Raw genomic sequence first — 26,223 nt, forward strand, 5'->3', positions numbered from 1 at the left:
TAATAAATTATATTGTTTATAACATATCTGAGGTCTGCGTTTCCCTGCTTCAGTCACACACCTCTGGTCATACCTGGGAGCCCTGACATTACACCAAGGCCAATCCTGACCAGAAGTGGCTGCACAGGGAAGCCATCTTGGCTTGTTGATGGGAAGGATGGATCTTGATGAGGTTGAGTATTTATATCTGCTAGTGTTTGATGACAGGGAGTATGCTTATCAAACTCTGAAGGAGTATACCCGGGATGAATTGCTAGAATGTATACGGCTCGCTCATGTTCTAGTAGATCAGGGCACAGTGTTCTCTGAGGTGCAGCCATTGATTGAGGTTTGTGCAGAGTTGGTTTCATCTGGTTCCCCCGAATGCAGGGATGAATTTTTGCCACCATTTAGTGCAGACCAGGTAGAGTCCCTGGTGTGGTTATTAGAGGATGATGTGGGTTACTTTCTGGAGCGTTATTCTGCATGTTCACCACAGACACTAAGAGATTGTATAAACGCAGTGCAGTCATTGACCAGACAGACTTTGTGTAAGCGCAGCTTTGTTCAACCCATACTGCAGACATGGACAGACTTGTTGCACCCAGCCTCAGTCAGCTTACAAAGACCCAGTCCTGCTTCTAACTCTACTCCTGTATTCCCACCAGCTCCTCCAGTTACAGCCCAGTATACTTGGCTATCTACCGCATGTCAGTACCCTGTTCCCACTCGCTGCACCTATCCTGCCTTTAACCCTGTAAAAAAGCCCTCTGTAGCAACTGCTCCCTCTCCTGTTCCATCCTCCAGTTCTTCTCTGTCTCCAGCTGCTCCATTCGTTTGCAGACCTGCGTTTACTTGCAGTGCTCCAGTAGTTAAAACCAGAAAAAAGCGAAAATTCTTTCCAACCAGTACCATCCTGCCAGTATCCAAACCGGTGAACCTGCCTTCCGTGGTTCAGACTGATGCCTGTACGCAGCCTGAAGCCTCTACTCGGCCTGAAGCCTCTACTCGGCCTGAAGCCTCTACGCGGCCTGAAGCCTCTCCTCAGCCTGAAGCCTCTACTCGGCCTGAAGCCTCTACTCGGCCTGATGCCTGTACTCGGCCTGATGCCTGTACTCGGCCTGATGCCTCTACTCGGCCTGATGCCTCTACTCGGCCTGAAGCCTCTACGCGGCCTGAAGCCTCTCCTCAGCCTGAAGCCTCTACGCGGCCTGATGCCTGTACTCGGCCTGATGCCTGTACTCGGCCTGATGCCTCTCTTCAGCCTAAAGCCTCTACTCGGCCTGAAGCCTCTACTCGGCCTGAAGCCTCTACTCGGCCTGATGCCTCTACTCGGCCTGAAGCCTCTACTCGGCCTAATGCCTCTACCCAGCATGATGAACTGATCCAGCCTGACGATCCTATTAGGCCAGTTGACTCGATGCCCGCTGTTGATCCAGATGATCCGGTACCTGATCCGGTGCCCGCTGTCGTGCCAATTGACTCAGAGCCCGCTGTCGTACCTGGTGACTTGGTGCCCACTGCCTTGCCAGATGACGCGGTGCCCGCTGGCAAGCCAAATGACCTGATGCCTGGTGACCTAGTGTCCGCTGTCATACCTGATGACCCGATGCCCGCTGTCGAGCCAGACAATCCGGTACCTGATGACCCGGTGCCCACTGTCGGGCCTGTTGACTCGGAGACCACTGCCTTGCCAGATGACGCGGTGCCCGCTGTCGAGCCAAATGACCTGATGCCTGGTGACCCGATGCCCGCTGTCCGGTCAGACGATCCAATGTCTGACCCAGTGCCCGCGGTCATACCAGTTGACTCGGAGCCCACTGCCTTGCCAGATGACGCGGTGCCCGCTGTCGAGCCAAATGACCAGATGCCTGGTGACCCGATGCCCGCTGTCCAGCCAGACCATACAATGTCTGACCCAGTGCCTGCGGTCATACCAGTTGACTCGGAGCCCACTGTCGTGCCTGGTGACTCGGTGCCCGCCGCTCCGCCTGGGGGCCCGAGACCTGTTGCTCCGCTTGGGGGTCCAGCGCCCGCCGCTCCGCCTGGGGATCCGGCGCCCGCCGCCCCGCCTGGGGGCCTGAGACCTGTCGCTCCGCCTGAGGGCCCGAGACCTGTCGCTCCGCCTGGGGGTCCGGCACCTGCCACTCCGCTTGAGGGCCCGAGACCTGTCGCTCCTCCTGGGGGTCCGGCGCCCGCCGCTCCGCCTGAGGGCCCAAGACCTGTCGCTCCACCTGGGGGTCCGGCGCCCGCCGCTCCGCCTGAGGGCCCGAGACCTGTCGCTCCATCTGGGGGTCCGGCGCCCGCCGCTCCGCCTGAGGGCCCGAGACCTGTCGCTCCTCCTGGGGGTCCGGCGCCCGCCGCTCCGCCTGAGGGCCCGAGACCTGTCGCTCCGCCTGGGGGTCCGGCGCCCGCCGCTCCGCCTGAGGGCCCGAGACCTGTCGCTCCGCCTGGGGGTCCGGCGCCCGCCGCTCCGCCTGAGGGCCCGAGACCTGTCGCTCCGCCTGGGGGTCTGGCGCCCGCCGCTCCGCCTGAGGGCCCGAGACCTGTCGCTCCGCCTGGGGGTCCGGCGCCCGCCGCCCCGCCTGGGGGCACGATGCCTGTCGCCCCGCCTGGGGGCACGATGCCTGTCGCCCCGCCTGGGGGCAGGCACGATGCCTGTCGCCCCTCCTGGGGGCCCGATGCCTGTCGCCCCTCCTGGGGGCCCGATGCCTGTCGCCCCGCCTGGGGGCACGATGCCTGTCGCCCCGCCTGGGGGCCCGGTGCCTGTCGCCCCGCCTGGGGGCCCGGTGCATGTCGCCCCGCCGGGGGGCCCGGTGCCTGCTGCTCCGCCTGGGGGCCCGGTGCCTGCTGCTTCGCCCGGGGGCCCGGTGCCTGCTGCTCCGCCCGGGGGCCCGGTGCCTGTCGCCCCGCCCGGGGGCCCGGTGCCTGTCGCCCCGCCCGGGGGCCCGGTGCCTGTCGCCCCGCCCGGGGGCCCGGTGCCTGCCGCTCCGCCCGGGGGCCCGGTGCCTGCCGCCCCGCCCGGGGGCCCGGTGCCTGCCGCCCCGCCCGGGGGCCCGGTGCCTGCTGCCCCGCCCGGGGGCCCGGTGCCTGCTGCTCCGCCCGGGGGCCCGGTGCCTGTAGCCCCGCCCGGGGGCCCGGTGCCTGTAGCCCCGCCCGGGGGCCCGGTGCCTGCTGATCCGCCCGGGGGCCCGGTGCCTGCTGCTCCGCCTGGTGGCCCGCTACCTGCTGCTTCGCCTGGTAATCCGATGTGCCTCTGCCCGGAGTCCTGCCCGATGTGCCTCTGCCCGGAATCCTGCCCGATGTGCCTCTGCCCGGAGTCCTGCCCGATGTACCTCTGCCCGATGTGCCTCTGCCCGGAGTCCTGCCCGATGTGCCTCTGCCCGGTGTGCCTCTGCTCGATGTGCCTCTGCCCGGAGTCCAGCCCGGTGTGCCGCTGCCCGGAGTCCTGCCCGGTGTGCCAGTCTTTGATATCCCGCCAGTTGCCAGACCCGGGCGGTGGAACATTTTGCCCAGCTAGGACTGTTTGGAGCGTCCTGAGGCCGCTCCTTGAGGGGGGGGTACTGTTAGGAATGGACTGGCCAGCAATGGTGGGACTCACCTGCCTTTTGATCTGCAGTACCAGGGCTGGCCAGCGGGTGTTCCCAGCAATCAGAGACTCAACTCTGCAGCCAGCTAACACCTGTAACTGATGATGCTGGGGTATTTAAGGGATGGCCAGACCCACAGACTCTGCCTTGGTGTTGTGTTTGTCCTGGGCCCTGTATCTGTCCTGCATCCTGTTTCTGTTCCTTTGCTGACTTCTCCTGCTCTGATCCTGGCTTGTGACCCTGACCATCCCTCTGTCTGACCCTCTGTACTACGCTGCTTGCTACCTGTTCTGATCCCTGGCTTGTGACCCGGACCATCCCTCTGCCTGACCCTCTGTACTATGCTGCTTGCTACCTGCTGAACCTGGCCTGTGACCCCGACCATTCTCCGCTTGCTCCCCCTGTACCTACCTGCCCAATTGATATTGACCCGGCCTGCCTGACGACGCTTGCTTGTATGTACTGTTATCTGTGGGTGGTTTGGTTTGGTTTGTTTGCACTGTATTATGTTTTAGTATTGCACTGCGTTTATGTTTGTACTGTTAGTGTTAATAAATTATATTGTTTATAACATATCTGAGGTCTGCGTTTCCCTGCTTCAGTCACACACCTCTGGTCATACCTGGGAGCCCTGACAGACAGACACAGAATTGTTACTGAGGGACACAGAATTGTTACTGAGGGACACAGAATTGTTACTCAGGGATACAGAATTGTTACTCAGGGACACAGAATTGTTACTCAGGGACACAGAACTGTTACTCAGGGACACAGAATTGTTACTCAGGGACACAGAACTGTTACTCAGGGACACAGAATTGTTACTCAGGGACAGACACAGAATTGTTACTGAGGGACACATAATTGTTACTGAGGGACACAGAATTGTTACTGAGGGACACAGAACTGTTACTCAGGGACACAGAACTGTTACTCAGGGACACATAACTGTTACTCAGGGACACAGAACTGTTACTCAGGGACAGACACAGAATTGTTACTGAGGGACACAGAATTGTTACTGAGGGACACAGAATTGTTACTGAGGGACACAGAATTGTTACTCAGGGACAGACACAGAATTGTTACTGAGGGACACAGAACTGTTACTCAGGGACACAGAACTGTTACTCAGGGACACAGAACTGTTACTCAGGGACACAGAACTGTTACTCAGGGACACAGAATTGTTACTCAGGGACAGACACAGAATTGTTACTGAGGGACACAGAATTGTTACTCAGGGACAGACACAGAATTGTTACTGAGGGACACAGAATTGTTACTGAGGGACACAGAATTGTTACTGAGGGACACAGAATTGTTACTCAGGGACAGACACAGAATTGTTACTGAGGGACACAGAATTGTTACTGAGGGACACAGAATTGTTACTCAGGGACACAGAATTGTTACTCAGGGACACAGAACTGTTACTCAGGGACACAGAATTGTTACTCAGGGACACAGAACTGTTACTCAGGGACACAGAATTGTTACTCAGGGACAGACACAGAATTGTTACTGAGGGACACAGAATTGTTACTGAGGGACACAGAATTGTTACTCAGGGACACAGAACTGTTACTCAGGGACACAGAATTGTTACTCAGGGACAGACACAGAATTGTTACTGAGGGACACAGAATTGTTACTGAGGGACACAGAATTGTTACTGAGGGACACAGAACTGTTACTCAGGGACACAGAACTGTTACTCAGGGACACAGAACTGTTACTCAGGGACAGACACAGAATTGTTACTGAGGGACACAGAATTGTTACTGAGGGACACAGAATTGTTACTCAGGGACAGACACAGAATTGTTACTGAGGGACACAGAATTGTTACTGAGGGACACAGAATTGTTACTCAGGGACAGACACAGAATTGTTACTGAGGGACACAGAACTGTTACTCAGGGACACAGAATTGTTACTCAGGGACAGACACAGAATTGTTACTGAGGGACACAGAATTGTTACTGAGGGACACAGAATTGTTACTCAGGGACAGACACAGAATTGTTACTGAGGGACACAGAATTGTTATTGAGGGACACAGAATTGTTACTCAGGGACAGACACAGAATTGTTACTGAGGGACACAGAATTGTTACTGAGGGACACAGAATTGTTACTCAGGGACACAGAATTGTTACTCAGGGACACAGAACTGTTACTCAGGGACACAGAATTGTTACTCAGGGACAGACACAGAATTGTTATTGAGGGACACAGAATTGTTACTGAGGGACACAAAATTGTTACTCAGGGACACAGAATTGTTACTCAGGGACACAGAACTGTTACTCAGGGACACAGAATTGTTACTCAGGGACACAGAACTGTTACTCAGGGACACAGAATTGTTACTCAGGGACAGACACAGAATTGTTACTGAGGGACACAGAATTGTTACTCAGGGACACAGAATTGTTACTCAGGGACACAGAACTGTTACTCAGGGACACAGAATTGTTACTCAGGGACAGACACAGAATTGTTACTGAGGGATACAGAATTGTTACTGAGGGACACAGAATTGTTACTCAGGGACACAGAATTGTTACTCAGGGACACAGAACTGTTACTCAGGGACACAGAATTGTTACTCAGGGACACAGAACTGTTACTCAGGGACACAGAATTGTTACTCAGGGACTGACACAGAATTGTTACTGAGGGACACAGAATTGTTACTGAGGGACACAGAATTGTTACTGAGGGACACAGAATTGTTACTCAGGGACAGACACAGAATTGTTACTGAGGGACACAGAATTGTTACTGAGGGACACAGAATTGTTACTCAGGGACACAGAATTGTTACTCAGGGACACAGAATTGTTACTCAGGGACACAGAACTGTTACTCAGGGACACAGAATCGTTACTCAGGGACACAGAATCGTTGAATTAAAGAGTATGTCAGACAACACGCAGAGGAGTGGCAGAGGAGGCAATGTTTCAGGAGCGAGCAGACGTGGCAGCAGAGGAAGGGGTCGAGGCAGCACTAGTCGCAGCCAGAGGCCAGTGCTCCCGGTGTCATCCAGCGGTCGTGTCTCCACCGACAACCCTGCCGTCATCGATTGGTTGGCTCGGTCGTCTTCCTCTTCCCAGGTCACCTCTGACACCTACAGCCAACGGTCGGTGGGTACGTCAGACACAACCGTTAGTTGGCATGGCCCGGGACCAAGCCCACTGAAATCACGTGTCCTCTACCTGCCCCTGTCCTTTGGTGTTCCCTCACCAAGCGAAGTATCGCATGCTGTGGGCTCAGCCCCACTGTACAGTGAGGAAGAGCTAACAGAGGGTGGTCAGGAACGGGGGGAGACATCCACCTCTTCAGCAGCCAGGCGAAGAAGTACTGGCGAGGAGAGTGGCTCGGTAGCCGGTCTAGAGACAGGTCTGTCTCCTGACCCACACGCAGCCGAGGGGGCTAGTAGTGAGGCGGAGACCCTAATTGATGATGATGAGGCTGATCGCACTTGGCAGCCTCGTCGTCATCAGGCTATTGCTTCCGCATCATCAGGAGAAGAGGGTGCCAGCTTGGCAGCGAGCAAAACAGTCGGTGGGTTGGCCAGGAGGCAGCAGGGTCGCAGCAGTGTCAGTGGAGCCAAACGGCCACGGAGTAGAGCACCAGCTCCACTGCAGCCTACCACCACGGCCAGTAGTGGTGCCGGTGTGCACGGAGGAAGTAGTAGTCAGCCAGTGAGGAGTAGCGGGGGCAAAGTTTCCTACTCGGCGGTGTGGCAATTTTTCGTCAAGCCGCCCGAGGAAGTAAACGTAGCCGTATGTCGACTATGTGGCCAGAAAGTCAAGCGTGGCAAGGGGGCCCATGTTGGGACTACAGCGTTGCGTCAGCATATGCAGCGTCGCCATTCGGTGGCCTGGGAAAACTGTGATAAAGATACGGCGGTTCTGCCTGCCCCAGCCCCCGCTCCATCACCCGCTCCGTTACTTGCTCCGTCACCCGACGTCAATCGCCCTCTATCAGCCAGTCAAGGCTCCAACACCTCTGCTGAGGGGAGTTGTCGCTCGTTGGCATCTTCCGCTCGTTCAGATGCTCCTTCTCCTGCTACTCCTCTTCACGGATTCCGTCAGCAGTCTTTCTTGGAATCCGTTTCCAAGAGACAACAGTTTGCGATCACGCACCCGACGGTGCAGAAGCTGAACGTCCTCCTGTCCAAGTTGCTGGTGCTGCAGTCCCTCCCTTTCCAAGTGGTGGACTCAGCACCTTTCCGAGAAATGATGGCTTGTGCCGCGCCGCGGTGGAGAGTGCCAGCCCTGCATTCACATGTAGAAGAGATGGTGGGCCAGTCTTTGAGCATGTCGGTCTCTGCCAAAGTGCACGGCAGCGCCGACGTGTGGAGCTGTAACTACGGTCAGGGACAGTACATGTCATTTACGGCCCACTGGGTGAACGTGGTGCCGGCACAGCCGCACCAGCAACTTGGACAGGTCACGCCGCTTTTGCCTCCACGTTTGCACGTCCTTGGTCCAGCAAAGATGTCCGCCTCTACCACCTCTTCTTCCGCCGTGTCCTCAGCCGCCACCCCCGTGCCAAGTCCCATTACCCGACCGGCATATCACATGTGCAGGGCGCAACGGTGTCACGCTGTGCTGCACCTGGTATGCCTTGGCGAACGTAGTCACACAGGGGAGGAACTTCTGAGTGTAATGAACAGAGAAATCGACAGATGGCTGTCTCCGCGCAAACTGAAAATCGGAACCATGTTGACCGACAACGGAAAGAACATGGTGTCTGCTCTGCGTCAAGGAAGGTTGTGCCATGCGCCATGCATGGCTCACGTGTTCAATCTGGTTGTCAAGCGGTTCCTAAAATCCACCATCCCACTGCAAGACATCCTTAAAATGTCACGTAAACTTTGCATGCATTTCAGCCATTCCTACACCGCAAAGCACACCCTCCTTGAGCTGCAGCGGCAGAACGGAATTCCACAGCATCGCCTGATCTGCGACGTTGCAACAAGGTGGAATTCAACCCTACATATGTTAGACCGCCTTTACGAACAGCGAAAGGCCATCACCGATTTCCTGATGTTACAAGCGGATAAAGGTACTCCCCTGTGTAACTTAGATGTCAGCCATTGGCAGCTCATGCGTGACACCTGCCGCTTGCTCAGGCCCTTTGAGGAGGCCACACTATTCGTGAGTCGGCAGGACTATGGGATGAACGACGTCATTCCTCTGTTGCACGTCCTGGAACAAATGCTGTTAACAATGGCTGGTCAGGGTGCGGTAGACGTGGCGCACAGATCTCAACACCACATGACCCCTGTGGGGGCAGGACAGGAAGAAGAGGAGGAGGTAGAGGAGGACATTGGTGCTCAGGAATTATTGAGTGAAATGGGTGGTTTTTCCACTCAGCGGACAGGAGTGGAGGAGCAGGAGCATCTGGTAGAGGAGGAGGAGGAGACAGAGGACCCAGACGCACCGTGGCAGTATGCTGTGGAGATGGAGGCAGGGAGTCCCTCGCATTCCTTGGCACAAATGGCCCATAGCATGCTCGGTTGCTTGCGTAGCGACAGCCGAATAATAACCATCAGACAGAGGGATGACTTTTGGCTGTCCACCTTGTTGGACCCTCGCTACCGTTTAAAAATGGTGGCCTTTTTCACACCTGCTGAGAGGGAGGCCAAAATAACGTACTATAAAAACCACCTATGTAGTCAGTTGGTCTCTGCCTTTCTGCGCCAACGTCCATCCTCAGACACTGTGGGCCCTGTGCGCTCGCGTTCCGCTGCCATGGCAGCAGGGGAGGGGTGGGGTGGTAGGAGCAGTGGCAGCTCCACCAGCAGCGGCTGCCTCAGTCTGCAGTCGATGATGAGTAGCTTTCTTCACCAGCGCAGTGAGGAAACTACTAACCAGCCGCAGCAGCATCAGCATCAGGTGGACCTGGAGCAGGACCTCAAACAACAGGCTTGGGCCTACTTGGACAGCACCCTGCCAACCGAGGTAGACAATCCCCTTGACTACTGGGCAACGAAACTTGACCTTTGGCCCCAACTTGCTGAATTTGCCCTTGAAAGGCTGTCATGCCCGACCAGTAGCGTGGCATCGGAGCGCGTGTTTAGTGCGGCAGGAGGTATTGTAACTCCGCGGAGGACACGACTGTCCACCCAAAGTGTGGAGAGACTCACGTTTGTGAAAATGAATCAGGCGTGGATTAGTCTGGATTTCAAACCACCAGTTCCTGACACAACTGACTAAATCCGCCATGAATCATGCCCCAAACATGTTATTATTTTTAACATAGGCCTCTGTATGGCCTTCAATTTAAGCTGCTTACGCTTCGCCACTCTGCCATGGGCCCCTGTACCGCCTCCTCTTGCTGCTGCCAGGTCCAGAGTGTGTCATGGGTCCCTGTACGGCCTCCCATTGCTGCTGTCTCCATCGCCACACTCTGCCATGTGCCACTTTCAGGTCTCCTCACACTGCTGGTGGGTTCCATTTTGTCATAGGGTGCTGGCAGATTACGGGCCTCCCATTGCTGCTGCCAGGCCCGTAATCTGCCATGGGCCCCTGTACCGCCTCCTCATGCTGCTGCCAGGTCCAGAGTGTCTCATGGGTCCCTGTACGGCCTCCCATTGCTGCTGTCTCTATCGCCACACTCTGCCATGTGCCACTTTCAGGTCTCCTCACACTGCTGGTGGGTTCCATTTTGTCATAGGGTGCTGGCAGATTACGGGCCTCCCATTGCTGCTGCCAGGCCCGTAATCTGCCATGGGCCCCTGTACCGCCTCCTCATGCTGCTGCCAGGTCCAGAGTGTCTCATAAGTCCCTGTACGGCCTCCCATTGCTGCTGTCTCCATCGCCACACTCTGCCATGTGCCACTTTCAGGTCTCCTCACACTGCTGGTGGGTTCCATTTTGTCATAGGGTGCTGGCAGATTACGGGCCTCCCATTGCTGCTGCCAGGCCCGTAATCTGCCATGGGCCCCTGTACCGCCTCCTCATGCTGCTGCCAGGTCCACAGTGTCTCATGGGTCCCTGTACGGCCTCCCATTGCTGCTGTCTCCATCGCCACACTCTGCCATGTGCCACTTTCAGGTCTCCTCACACTGCTGGTGGGTTCCATTTTGTCATAGGGTGCTGGCAGATTACGGGCCTCCCATTGCTGCTGCCAGGCCCGTAATCTGCCATGGGCCCCCGTACCGACTCCTCATGCTGCTGCCAGGCCCGTAATCTGTCATGGGCCCCTGTACCGCCTCCTCATGCTGCTGCCAGGTCCAGAGTGTCTCATGGGTCCCTGTACGGCCTCCCATTGCTGCTGTCTCCATCGCCACACTCTGCCATGTGCCACTTTCAGGTCTCCTCACACTGCTGGTGGGTTCCATTTTGTCATAGGGTGCTGTATGGCCTCCCATTGCTGCTGCCTCCATCGCCACACTGTGGCTCCACACTCTGGTTTTGGCCCAAATGAGTGAAGTGTGCGGTGATTCTAAGATCGACGGCACTCATCTGCATGTCATACTGACTGACAGTATTATTTCTCTTCCCCAGCAGACTCCAAGGGCATTTAAATTAAAGGTACAGTGTTCTGCACTAATATAAAGGCTCTCTGAAGCCTAGAAACACCCTTTTTATAAGTTAAATTCGCAGTGAATATATTCACATCGAATCGAATTTATTCCTCGAATCAGCCGAATCGAATTTTTGAATACTTCGCTCATCTCTAGTAGTCACCATTCAGATATTCTGAAACCTAGCACCTGGCAGGGGGAGATTCAAGCTGTTTAGTATGGCTGGGTGAATTTGCTTTTAAATATACAGAAAGTGGACACAGGAATAGAATCATTTGATCAAGATTTAATCAAGATATTTATAACTGCTGTTAAAAATAACTACATACATTGAACAGATGCATATATGGAAACTTACTGTTATAGTTAGATCTTCATCTTCACTTTTTGTATTGACAATAATATATGCTAGACCCACTTCAGATGTGACTCCAGATTCCTTTCCACACTGTACAGGAATTCTGACTGCAGGAGTCATGTCAGGATTTGTAACCAAAACCTTTCAAAACAAAATATAGAAGACCATGGTGTTATGATATATTTTTATATAATGTCATGTGTATTCCTAAATTATTGAAACAGAAATATGAGTAAATGTGATTGATTGATTGATATATAAAACTCACTTATACTCATCTAGTCCCAGATGCAGGCATCTCTTGGAAAACACATACAAAGCCATACACCACTCTCCTCTAGGCTAAAAAAAATCCTCATTGTTCCAGTTGCAGCACAGATTGCGATACTCCTCCCCACTCCTTCCTCTGATATGTTCGCCCCCTAGTGAAAAGCTCTCTGATGATTCATCAATAGGAGATGAAATGCATCAGAGAGGAGTGGGGAAAAGACACCACATCCAAATAATGTAGAGAAAATTTCTTGCGACATTCAGCAGCAGAACAAAGAGAGGGGTGCACATTGTCTTAGGTAAGGTGCAAGGATGAAACAACCTTAGGTAAAAAAGAGAGCCTCAATACAACCTTGTCCTTGTGTAATGTAAAAAAGGGCTCTTTAGAGGTTAAGGCAGCTAACTCAGCAAACTCACTTTGCTGATGTGATGGCAACCAGAAAGGCTACTTTACAAGTAAAAGTAGACAAAGGAATGTCCCTGATAGTTTTAAAGAGAGACTTCTGAAGGATCGACAGAGGCAGGTTGAGATCCCACAGAGGTCTTCATTAAGGAGTGTGAGGCAAACAATCTTTAAAAAAAAACATCCAGAGTTGATATGTGACTCTTGCTAGGTGTTTGAGGCAGGTGTTCATCCAGTCCAGAATGTAGAAAAGACAGGATATGTTCCACAGAGAACTTTGTTGAGATTGAATTTCCTAGCCTCGCACCAGCTGAAATACACTTTCCAGGAACAAAGGTTGACTTTATAAGAGGTAGATATCCAGATTTCCTAGCCTTGAGAAGTTTGGGGATAACAGAATCAGATGGGCCCCTATACATTAGGACCTGGAATTCAATAGCCAGACTGTTAAAGCCAACAATCGCAAAGCAGGTTGGTAAATTGATCCTCAGGACAAGATATCTGGACAATCTGGAATGGTCCACAGAGATTCTGACAGGAGTCTGATGAGGTCCAAGAACTACAGAGAATCCACCACAATCCTGTAGTGATGGCAAGGAAGACCTTGCAGAGGAGGAAAGGCATAGAGCTGATCTGGCATTCCAGCGAAGGTCAGAGGATCTGGAAGCCAGGAGATCCACATCCAGCATCCCTCACCTGAAACTGTTATCCTGGGACCAGACATGGACAACTGTGAAGTTCATCTGGGAATTTTCCATGCCTGAAATACTATTATCCTACTAATACTAATTAAATCTGCTGACAAAACTATGGTAGTAGCTCTTATCAAGTGAGGAGCAGCCTTATAGAAATAAGGTTCAAAAGGTAATAGAGTGGTGTGCAGTAAATACAATGACAATAAGGGCCTTCTATTTTATTCTATGTGCACCTTAGACAAGGCTGGAACATGAAATTCCTCCTAGACCAAAATCTGCTCAGCTGCCCTTGAAGCAGTGAGACTTCTGGTTAATCCTTGATGGATGATATAAGTCACAACCATGGCATTGTCTGACTGAATCTGAATGGGATGATCTTACAGTCAGGTGGTCCAACTTTGAAAGGATAGCTAGAACTCTGAGCCACAATCTGCAACACGGCAGAGATTAAGCTGGACAACATGAACCAAGGCAAGGCAGAGACTAAAACTTTAGAGGCAATCCAGTAAGGTCAGTTTGTCAGGGCAGGGGATGTGGCAGGGTAACGCACTGACTGACGACAACCACCACCCACAGACCGAAGTCCCTCAGGGCGCGGAGTCTAAGTCCCAGGCTGCCCTTCACCAGAGCCCCTGATGGTGGGGATGGACTTGACGCAGCCAGGAACCAGGTCGCGGCCCCCGAGACACCCCAGCTGCGGTAATGGCCGCCGCCAATGGCGTGTAGCTGGTAGGAATGACAATAGCGTAGTCAGGCAGGCTGGGGCGACAACAACGGGACAAAATGGTACAGAACAGTGGACAAGAATCACAGGTCACGGGCGGGGTTCAGCAACGGAAGGTCAGATCAAAGGAAAACAGAGAATGGTCTAGTCACAAGCCGAGTCAGATTCCAGGAGAGTCACGAGAGTATGAACAGAGCTGTAGCAACACAAGACACAAGTGCAAAGGGCATGTGCGGATCACAGGCTTATATGTAATTAGCCACACCCATCTGGGGGATGGACCTCAGAGGCCTGAAGGCATAAAAGACTCCCACCATGCTCTGCAGAAACCCAAGATGGATGCCAGCACATGAAGCAGCACAATCTCTGGGAAAAGGTAGGACCTTGACACAGTTGTGAATGATCTGTGGTGGGAATACTCACATAACCTTAAGGTTGTTACACAGATTATCCCCACAATAAAAGATACAACAAGTATGTTGTAACAGGTAACAGGGCTCATTCCTTCCCACTTTTGTGTATGACTGATTAGTGATTTGGCAAAGAGACAGTGCTGGTTATCCTTAGTATTGCCAGGCCATATCTGTAGTCCTTTGTCTTTGTATCCTCTCTTGTTTTTCTCCCCCTAGATTTGTAACAGGTATGTTGGTACCCTCACCTTAATGTTGGTAATCACCATGAAACAGATGCAACAATTAGGTTTATGTGTAAAGCATTAACCTATAACTCCTGGAAACCAAGTTTGGACCATGGTGTCCAAAATGGCCTGGAGCCATTGGATGATTTTGACATTCAGGCTTTGTGTCAGAACAGGTTCCCAGACTTGGTCTTGGACCTAGCAGCTTAGGTGACACAAAAGGACCTATTCTTAGACTCTGAAAGAGAAGGATTGCCCAACTGAGTAAATATTAGGGGCAGTTGATGCAGGTAGCTCAAGGTCGAAGCAAGTGCATATTGAGTCCACAAGGACCGAATGGTATCCTTGAGTTTTGGGGTCATATTCACAGACTGAGATTTCTCTGGCACCAACTCAGTCAAAAGGGATAGGGTGCGCTCAACCCCCACTGAATGTGCAGAAGCAGCTGCAGCTAGGGCAATCAGAGATGGAAAGATTTGAAGGAGATGGCATAGAAGAATTTTCTGCTATTTTGGCCAAAACAATTCTCCATAAACTGTGCATGTTGGTGGAGAGTTCCTCCATAGATGAAGGAAAAAGAGAATATGGCACCAGATGGAATGAAAGGTTATGGGGAAGGTGTGGAATTGTAATGGAATTGTAATGTTAAGGTTAGCCTTTAATAGGGTCTATATAAAAATGTTAACATAATTAACAGTTCTAACTTGTGTTTTTCCACGTGCCGTATACAATGTTTACTATACCATAATCTTTAAAGGGATTCCAGGCTTGAAATATGTCGGAGTCCTGGTGAATGCAATATTGTAAGGTGAGGAGACAATCCTGATGTTGGTTTTGTGCACTTGAACATAGTCACCTTCTGAAATGAAGCATAAGTAATCAATACTAGAGTAAATTTTATATTAATTTCAATAGAAAAATGTGTTAGGAATAAAATATTACGTTTTTGGTGGGTAATGAGGTGGTAAGCAGTCTCTGAAAAAGGCCCCCTAGAACTATTACATTCTATTAAGTTGCATTACCGCATGCATATCACAGTGTAGTATTATGTACCTTAACATAAACATTGCAACAAGTGTCTTTATTGCAAATGTATTGTTGATAAAGATGTAATTTTACCAGATAGCAGAAATCTGAGAACTGGGCATTTTGTGAGCTGTCAAACCCCAGCAGTGGTTTACCTTTTAAAATGAAAAAAATTGAGCTTTTTATATAAGAAAAAAAGGGTATACATTTTGGGAAAAATTTATAATCATGTGTATGGCATCCCTAATTGCAACCTCAGATGTCCGGATGACAGACACTTTGCTCCAATCCATCATTATCAACTCCATGGTCATTCGCTTTTAGCCTTGGAGATGATCTACCCTCACCCCCAGAGTGGTAATTTCGATAAACAAATTCTCCATTTGGAGCTTAGGTGATCATCTCAAAACCACACATACTTCTGGACTTAAAGGACAGTTGAGTTTTTGCCCCTTTGCCATATATGTGATGACCCATAATAATTTTTCCATAATGAATAAGTCTGTTTTATCATTGCTATGCCTATTTAGATAGAACCTTTTATGGCTATGGGATTGATTTATGTAGGTAGTATACTTTTGATTTTCTTGATCTGGTTTTTCTGTTATGTAGCGTTCTCCCCATTACTGGAGCATTTCTCCCTGTGACCACTGCATGAAGATGTTTTCTTCATCTTTTAACAGTAAGTGATGTGGCACCAGCAGCCTTGACATACTGCTGGCTGTGTGCATGTAGCACATCTGTATGTGAGGCAGAATCCAGATGATATGATGACATCATCACTTTGTCCACCCCATTTAAGTCTAAGGTGGATACACCGGCATATATGCAGAGCGGGGTCTCCACCCACCATGTGCTTGGTGACGGGGCAGACCCTGTTGGGGGCATAAGTATGTGGACACAATGGAGACAGGATGCAATGATTTTGATTTACTAAAGGCAAGTAGACTGTGCACTTTGCAAGTGCAGTTGAACTAATTTTAACTTAGTTAGAACTTAGTTTAATGAATCAGGGGAAGCTTCACTTTGTAAAGAATATCCAGTCAGGTGCAAAGAAAAAAAAACAACTTCACTACATTCACTAAGCTCTAGGAAAAATGAGTGAAATTGCATTCACAAAGTGCATAATCTATTTGCCTTTAGTTAATCAACCCCAAAGTCTGTCCACCGAGTGTCCTGTGTGCCTGGCACCTTTCGTTCTGTAATTGTGGTTGTGGAGTCTTTTGGTGATGTTTACAGGTAAGCTGATGCAGCTCTGGTGGTGTGACATTTTGCTTGGGCCTAATTCTGGCACCTCCTTTATTCTTGCTCTCCTCTGACATTTTCATCCACATTTGTTTTGACCCCTCTATCTGCTCATTGGTTCACAGTGGACTACTTCTAATAAGGTCCTCGATATTATTCAAAGTTATATATTGTTTTGAGTGTTGTTTTCTTCCCTGCAATTAATCTTGTATTACCTTGGGGGCACAAAAATTAAACAGACTCATATCTAGTAGCTTTTCAACTGTGTATGGGCTCAGTCCTGAGGAAACGGATATGTGAAAAGCGTTGAAAAGGGTTCTTATAGATTATAGCTATACTTGTCTTGTTTGTTACTTGTCAAGGTAGAAAATTATTACAAAACACTGGATATTCTATATAACACTACTGTATATTTATTTTATTAGCCCAAGCAGGTTTCATGCTTTTACCATTTATATATAAACTAACATGTGATACTTTTACATACTGTACTGTATGTTATCTGTTTGGTCACTCTCTCAGTGTTGTACAAAAAAATCCCACATTTTTCTGTACCAGCAGAGCTTATTTGTGAAGGATGGCAAGTAGTGAGATCTGCTATCAGCATGCTTGTTGTCAGCACACAGTGTTAATTTTGATGTCAAATTTTGATTCAGTTTTGGTCATAGTCTTTTGACTAGAATGCTGTTTTAGTCGTATTTTAATCATCAGAATTGTTTTAGTTTTAGTCGTATTTTAGTCGACTAAAATCTCCAGTACATTTTAGTCTACTAAAATAATTTTAGTCAACTAAAATCTAATGGCTTTAGTTAATGGAGAGCTCCACCCAAAAGGAAAGATTCCGCTGTAAGGCTTCATCCACATTATGGATTGGCACCTTTGGGGAGCAGGGGGCACCCTAATTTGACAGGTACCCGCTCCCACTTCCGCTGCAATTGCCTAGGCGATCAGAAGCTGAAGTTGTCCTCCCTCCCTGTAGTCTTCTGGGACACGTAACAGGTCCCAAGAGACTACGGGATCATTCAAAAAGTGCTGCGCTTCTCATGCATGCTCAGTGGGCACCCAGCTGTAAAGCTGCAAGCCGTCACAGCCGGGTGCTCACACTGAACATGCTGGCACCTGGGAGCGAGGAAGACCAGTGAACCTGGCTGCAATGAGGACACCGTTGGATCAAGGGGCAGGTGAGTGGCTGTGTTTGTAGCTGTTGATTTTTTTTTTTTTTTATTTAACTGAAGCTCCGCTTTATATTGTGATGCATTTTTAAGCAAGTCTCTAGAATTTCCAAACTCATTATATACTCCTGGAGAAAAAAACTAAAACGTTATTATTTATTGAATATGCACTACAGACACGGATTTAGCTGTTGTGATACACTGTATAACTAGTGTTAATTTTTACATCAAATATTAATTTAGTTTTAGTCGTATTTTAGTCATCTGATTTGTTTTAGTTTAAGTCATATTTTAGTTGACCAAAATAGTGTTCAATTCGTCAACGAAAATATTTTGGTTAACAAAATTAAAACTGTCAGAACATGAACTGATTGTTAATATTTTTAATAAAGCCCAAAATTAATTAAACCAATATAACTTAATGATGCAGTTCTTACAATAAAACCCAAAATAACATACTGTAAAAGGTGTGTCAAAAAACATAGCACAAAATATTGCTAAACAAAAATAGTATTAGCAGTATATTAGAAGTCCAGTGTGAATTACAAGCTCCAGCTTTTTTTTCATCATAATGTAACGATTCATACAGTGTCTTTTAATCAATCAATTAGCATTATCAAAACAACATTTATATATACTGCTACAATAAACAAAAAAATTCTGTGAAATTTGTACCATTGATCAGCATCCACCATCGTGCATACTGTACACCTTATGCAATGTCCTTTTTAGGATTTTTATATAGTTTTGATTTTTTTTATAATAATGCCAATAGATGAAAAGAACATTTTTTAAAGAGGTATTAAATGCAAAAGCAATCATTTTTTATATTGCAGCTTACAAATTCTTAGATGTGGTAGCCACATTTGTTTTCTTTTTTATGCTTTCTTTCTTCCATTTTCATCTTGTGATCAAGACAATAAGTCTGTTTTTTTTTTTTTAAAAAGAACAAGCACTCTTGCAGTTTTATATCAGAGGGATGAGACAAACCGTTCAATACTGGCAGGTAAGCTTACAGCAATCAGTTTTATTTATTTATGTAAAACCTTGATTGCAAAAAGGAAAAAAAAATTTAGCTGTAGCTGAATATAAAGTATTAGCTTGAGTTTGGCTTCAATTAGTCAGTGTATCTAATTCTGCTATCCCATATAACAATCCTGTCCCTGAAGACTGGCAATGCTGCTGTCCAAAGATGCTCCTGTGCTCCTTCATCTAGAGTGGGGACAAGGGGTGGACTGACAACTCATGGGGCCCCTGTGTCCTTGCCCACACTCAAACCACACCCAAAAAAGCCTAAGAAAGGTACCAGGGGCATCTCATGGGGCCCCCTACTGACCCCGGGCCCTTGGGCAGTGCCCAAGTTCCCAAATGGTCAGTCCGCCCCTGGTGGGGACACTCTAATACAGGAGGTGTGTTATTGACCAGATCACCAGGTGAAAACAGAGGGGAAAAGCCTAAAAACGAAACCTAATAGAGTTACCACATCTAATGTTTGATAAGCTGCAGTATATTACGTTTTTGGTTTTGGGTTTAATACCGCCTTAGGTTGTTATGGTGGTCATTTACATTAGACTTCTGGGACTAGGATGTTTCCCCAGGGGCTACAGGAGGGGGTGTTTGAACTTCTGCTATTCTCATCTTGACGAGAATTGTTAAAGTGGGAACAAGTACCTGTTAGAAAAATCTACCCGCTTCCAGAAAAAAAAACTACTAATATAGGCAATAAAGGGGTGGAGGAGAAGAATAAGTGGAACATTCAAAGTGTCATTAAACTGACATCATAAAAAAACTATCAATAAATACTGCATTACATGCTGTTTATACTCAGTCACTATGGGATTTGTTTTCTGTATCCTACAAAAAAAAACCTGGTTGATCCTGCTGTTCTCTATCACCCTCTTCTGTCCATGTCCACAAAGCAGTTGGGGATTTTGCAGTGTATCTGTAGGCAGCTAGTTCATATGCTCAGTTTTCAGAGAGTTTCTATGCTGAGCATTTCCTCCCTATCACATCTGAGCAGACCATGTGACTATAGAGTAACACATGTGGGTATATACAAAGTGGTAAATGACAGCCCACTCCACCCCTCCTCCATGCCAACTAACCAGCTGAACACAATAGGGGTGGGGTATTACATCTTGATTGATGGAGGCTTTACCTCTCTGTTATTCTAAGACAGTGGTAGGCAACCTGTGGCTCTCTAGCTGTTGTAAAACTACATTTCCCATGAGGCATTGCAAAGATTACAAAACTGACAGTTACAGCTATGACTTGCAGAGGCATGATGGAACTTGTAGTCCTGCGGCTCTCAGGTTGCCTACCCCTGTTCTAAGACATGAGCTGAAAGGGAGTGATACAGCCTGTGACTGACAGAAATCCACCCACACCATGTTACTGCTAAAAAATAATAAAAATTTGATTTCAAATATATATATTTGTATGACAATTTAAAACGGGTTATTGATATTAATTATTTACTTTTACTCTGTATCCTAAGTGCTTTTTTTTGTTATTTTGAACATGTGACCAGTCGCAGAGGACTAGAAGCTCCTCCTGCTTATGTTTCCCTGCAGACAGGCTGGGAAAGAGGTGGGTCATGTGACAGCTGTATACTGATCAGTAAAATGTGCTTAGGTTTTTTTTTTGTTAGAATATTTACAGTGCCATTATCCATATACAGAAAGAGAAGGGACAATGTAAATGACACACTAATTGTTTAGTATCACTTTAAGTGAAGTTCTACTTTAACTATTATATATGTTTTAATTTATTTTGTGTTTATAGTACTAATATAGCCCTGTTCAGAAAATAGTTTACCAGGTCTACTAGTTAACAGCACAGTGGTTCTGCTAACCACATGCTTGCACTCAAGAAAATTTTTGACCAAAATCCACTAGTGTGTTTTAGGAGTGTGTAAGAAACTTGGAACAACCAGAGGAAACCCACAATTATAGACCATACTTAAAATCTACATGCAGATGGAGCTGGTGATAGCTGGACCAAAGTGCTAGAAAGCAGTTATTTGGCAAAAGAGTACCACAGTCATACACTATCACATACAGTACATTCCAATTTATGAATATCACACTAATGTGGATTAAAACAATTCTATACTACAATGGTAGAATGGTTTACACGACTGTCGAAAATAGCTGAAATGGAGGAACTAATTTCTATCGCTAAGGATTCTCCTTCTGAATTCACAAAAACCTGGGCCTGCTGGAAACATTTCTAAACAACTTCAGAGTTCCAACGGGTAGCAACGCTCACCCCTTGTCCAGACAATGATAGTGACACCCCTGCCTAAAGGGCAGGAATCTATAGAATACACTACATTCAGTTTTCAGGCAATACTGAGCTGCGTGCGGATGATATATGTCCCTTTTCCTTTTTACCATACCCTATGGAATGGCCTCGATGTCATTGGTGGATCCACCTCTTTGCCAAATCTTCCCCCCCTTTTTTTAAATTTCTTCTTCCCTCTTCTCCCCTCCTCTCTCTTATTTTCTCTCTCTCGTATTTCCCACTCTTCTTTTTTTTATGAATTTTATCTCCCAATTATCGGTCCAGCTACAGTATATGCTGGGAGGATTACATTGGCCACAGTGCAAATAGTTGACCTTGATAATGCCCTATGGAAGTTGACACCTCCGACAGCTATATCAAGAAATTGCAGTTTCCGGAATTGGGGGGCCCTCAAGCCATTATATATTTGTTTTCTTTTCTGTAGCGATTTCAAAAATTATTGTTATTTACATTTCTCAGCTCATTTAAAAAATCTGGCTCATTAACAAATAGAAAGATGTGACCCTAATCATTGGATCTAATGATTTGAACCTGTACCTTCTTGACGTCTGATCATATTTGACTCTGTATTGACAAACGTACTTTAATAAAACTTGTTTGGAAAAAAAAAAAAAAACAATTCTATAAATTTGAATGAAACCATAATATGTTTTTTTTTCACAGAAATATTTTAAGATTTATAAAAGTTGACCTAACCCAGCAACTGCCTAAAAAAACTAACCAAATATGTTATAAGCAATGGATTTCAATGAGAGTCTTATGTCTATTTCAGTAACAGATACAAAGCCAATAGAGATATTGCATTTACCTGAGGAAAATACTGTCACATTCACATATATGGAAACCCCAATAAGCTCGGTTTCATCACTGACACCTTCCAAGAGTTGTTCTCTAGTGAGGGTCACTGTTCCTTCGCCATTAACAATCTATAAGCAAAATAGAGTGCCACCATTTTATGTCATTTAAAAATATTACATACAGTACAATCTACACTAACCAGTAGGGACTAATCCTAATAAAAAAGAGAGTGAATACGTATGAGGAAAGCCAATCCTTCTATGCGATCCAGGACTATGTAGCTGAAATGGCTAACTTGTTATAGTAAAGCTAGCCGCACGCGATAGATTTTTGCTGAATCGGCTAAAATTCCTTAAGTAGGTGGCCCCCTCAGCACCACTCAGCTCGACAAAAGTAAATTTTTCAATTGACTTTTGGTGAAGGAACCAGGCAGAAAAAACAAACAGCACCTGTATGCAATCAGATGCAGTCGTTCAGGTATTTTGACAGCCATGGGTGTTGACTATCAGGATACAATAGCCAACACTGTACAATCATCCATCGGAAAATCAAACTATTTCTCTGATTCAGCCAAATTAAGCCCTATCTATCTTGTGTAGTCAGCAAAGAATGTGCACACAGTGCTCAATATACATGGTTTAACCACCATCAGGCGATAAAGACCACACCGTACTGACCAATGAGACAATGAAGTCTGTATTGTCCACTAGCAGCCAGAATATACATGAAGAAATAGGGTTCTTTGGCAATATGTCATTAACAGGGGCAGACTGACCATTTGGGCACTCAGGCACTGCCCGAGGGCCCGGGGTCAGTAGAGGGCCCCATGAGATGCCCCTGGTACCTTTCATAGGCTTTTTTGGGTGTGGTTTGAGTGTGGGCGAGGACACAGGCGCCCCATGATCCCCTATTGCCCGGGGGCCCCATGAGTTGTCAGTACGCCTCTGGTTATGAAGGATGTTCCAATCAAGTCTGCCTGTCAGTTCTTCAGGCAGACCTGATCAGAACTTCTATTCTCCTCTGTGGAGTGGTGGTTATAAACAGACACGTGTCTGTTTACACCCTCCTACATCCAATCCAATCTGATTTGCCAAAAAAAGATGGATGGGGATCAGTTAGAATCTGATAGCAGTCGGGTGTAAACAAACAGGCGGTCTGCTTACATCCGACCGCCCATAGAGGAAAGTAATCTGTGTCACGGACCTGTCATCTTCCTACTCAGCAGCGATCAGTGGACAAATTCCCTGCTAAGCAATCGGATTGCAGACGGTCTGCGCATGTGAAAGGAGCCTAAAACCTATTCTGTATGCACACCAGTTACCAGGAAATGTATTGTTTTATTTTCAACAAGATAACCAAGCAGCAGTCATGTTCTAAACCAGAAATACTATTTATGAAAAGGGTGCCTCTCTATATTTCAGTTAAAATTGCCCTCATCATTGCCATAAATATGGCATACAAAATATGCTTACAGTACATCATTTTTTTTTGCATTTAGTCATTTAGAAATTCTTGTCTACATGCACGCCAGTAACCTAAAATTTTGTTATATGTTACAAAGAAAACAAAACACACTTACTGTAAGCCCCCATTCACACTAGTGTAGCACATTGTTTTTACATGTTGTCATGCTTTACATGTAGGCATGCCAGTGGGCAACCACCCTATACATGACTAACACAGCAAAGTGTTGCATGCAGCTTTAAAGTGATATTAACCCAAAAACAAAAATGCAATATATTGCAGCTTACAAATCCTTAGATGCAGTAGCTGCATTAGGTTTTCTTTTTTTAGGCTTTATTTCTATCCGGTGATCCAGCCAACAGGGCTGCTGTTACAGCAACTGTACAGCCTACCTGACAAAAACCCCCCCCCCAAAAAAAAAAATAATCAAAACAATATTTTTACTAATTTACACCGAAAACATTATTAGTGTACACTAATACAGCATAACTTACAAAATTCCTGCAAAATCTAAAACCGTTTTGCGTTAATAAATAAAGCTCTATGTGTAAAGGAGTTCTTGGGGCTCATGGGTGATATGGCCTGTACAGTTAGAATCAGAGGTTTTTTTTATTTGGCTGGAGCTGTGTGCAGGCAGCCTGTGTTACATCATAGGGATGCAGCAGCTGTATGAACACAGCCACAGGTCCTAATTTGACTGGTGTGTGGGTGCAGGTGTATGGCCACTTACCTGCACACCTGTCAATCTAGGACCTGCAGATGTGTTTGTTCAGCTGCTGCATCCCTACTTTGTAAGAGAGAACTCCAGCCGCACAAACAAACCGCTCATTTACACTGTTGGGCCAGAAAACCCACATGAATGAGCCCTTTTCTTTAGCAACTTTTAAAAATTATTTTTTACAATTTTTATAAATAATTTTTTGCCAATTTTTTTTCACTTTTGAGACAGAAAAAGAGATTGAGGGCATAGATTCCTCAATGCTTTCTCTACAGCCACACCTGTACTGGAGATAAATGAACAGGAAATACTCTGTTCTTTGACAAACAGTAGCATATGAAACACACCAATTCCCAATGTTTGCCAGCTGCCTCTGGGCCCCTTGCTGATCTGATGGGGCACAGGGCCCATACAGGAAGGCCTACAGTACCCCTTTATTGGCAGTCCTGACAGCCAGTAACACATCCTGTCTTAGAGTGTCTGCATTCTGGAAGAAGTGGTAAATCAGACAACTTTAGGCAGCAGCATTGTCAGTCTGGAGAGAGGACAATGTTAAAATTAGATTTAGATGGACTTGTCTAACAAATAAATCTGAACTTCAGAAAGCATCCCTGTAAGCACTCCTGTCATTGGTAAATGGTTTCTCTCAACCCTCTAACTGCCTCTTTGTCTGGACAGCTTGGTCTTTTGAAGGAAGTTGAAAAATAAGAGATTTACTAGACAGATCACAAGGTGAAAATAAAGGAAAAAAGCCTAAAAATAGAAAACAAATCCAGGCTCCACATCTAAGGATTGGTAAGCTTCAAATAAATATATTTTAGTTTTTTAGTTTATTACCGCTTTAAGCTTCTCACATTTTTTAACTCTGCTTTTTTGCACCTTTGTCTGTGCACATAAACACATCTCTTTCTTGGCACATTTTGGGTGCATGTGTGAAGGAACCCCCTTTTTTTTCAATGTGTTTTTAATTCTTTTTAAAAGCTTTTTTGGGGGCTTTGGTGAAGTGATGTCCCACTTTTGAATAAAAGAAAGAGACTTAGGGCATGGATTTCTCAATCTCTTTCTACGCAGTCTCCATGCAACTACACTGCAGATGAATGAGCAGGAAGCACTCTGTAGAGAGGCTTCCTGTTCATTCACAAACTGATGCAAAGTAAACACACTTTACTATGCTTCAGCAATAAATGAACACAGGAGCGATCAGTACCAATTGCTCACTGTGTTCATTTAGGAAAGTAAAGAGCTGTTACATATGATATATTTACTCCCTAGCCCCATCATCCTGAAACCATCCCCCAGCAGTTGCAGCCAGCAGGAGGGATAGGAGGAGAAGTTGGTACACAATGGGATCAGAGCAGCAGAAAGGGGGTGGGTGATCAGAGCAGCAGGCGGTCCAAATACTGGAAACAACCTCTGTGACTCCCCCTGAAGCAGCTGAAAGCTGGTGGAAGCGAGAGGGGTAAAAGCCAGTTGCACTGCAGGGGGATCCATATGGTGATTGCTTTAAGGGATTGCCAGCACTGCCCAAAGCAAGAACACTGTTCATGTGTACAAACAGGGCTGCCAATAAGGCAGTACAGCCAGCCCTCCTGCTTGTCAGGTGCCCGGGCCCCACTATACAACTGATGTTGAACTACAGGAGGACCAGTTATACTGCCTTATCAGTGGCCTTGAGTGATAGCTACAATAAATGTAATCCATCTGTGCATTTAGCTATTTGCCTGGAGTTCGGTTTTAAAGCTGAACTCCAGTCTTACCTTCTATTTTGCAGAGTTCTACATGCTTCTTTACTGTTCTGAAATTGCTTACTACTGATAAGCTCATGGTTTGCAATAACAGCTGCTGCAAGTCAGATAGAGCCCTCCTATTTGGCTTCCAGCATCATCTAGCACTTTCCCCCCCAGCCTTACTGTCCCTGACCCACCCCTTTTAATTAGTTCTTTCAGTCATGGATGTTCGGTATCGCTTGTGGATTTTCTTGTTTTCAGGAATCTATGTAAAGCAACATGCCAGCCTCTCCCATCAACCATAATCTGCCTGGATTGCATGCAAAAGTAAAGATGATGTTGATGGGCCAAAAAAGTATGTAACAAAAACAGAAAGATATTTTTTATTAATTTATTGGCCCTTTAATGTGAGGGGCAAGGAGGAACCAGGGGTAGCAAAAGAATGTTAAACATCAGCTTAAAGAGAAAAACATAATTCTAATACGCATATGCCATACAATTTAAGCATCTGGAAAGCCACATACCTAATGCCTAATAATACACACCATGGCCTGTGCCAAGT

The 26,223-nt window shown here is 47.1% G+C and overlaps 1 protein-coding gene across 1 annotated transcript in view; it reads right to left on the bottom strand.

The window, feature by feature from the left end:
* LOC149459884 (complement C3-like) overlaps positions 1-26,223 on the bottom strand; it is a 230,222-nt gene that overhangs the window by 160,488 nt on the left and 43,511 nt on the right. The window contains exons 9-11 of the mRNA XM_089680584.1: positions 21,763-21,880; positions 14,949-15,064; positions 11,477-11,617 (exon numbers count right to left, since the gene is read on the bottom strand). Of these exons, the coding sequence (XP_089536710.1) occupies positions 11,477-11,617; positions 14,949-15,064; positions 21,763-21,880 (375 nt within the window). The remainder of the gene's footprint in view (positions 1-11,476; positions 11,618-14,948; positions 15,065-21,762; positions 21,881-26,223) is intronic.

This window comes from Staurois parvus, unplaced genomic scaffold, assembly GCF_062004578.1.
Source record: "Staurois parvus isolate SC_StPar_1 unplaced genomic scaffold, SC_StPar_1.0 ptg000244l, whole genome shotgun sequence".
NCBI lineage: Eukaryota > Metazoa > Chordata > Amphibia > Anura > Ranidae > Staurois > Staurois parvus.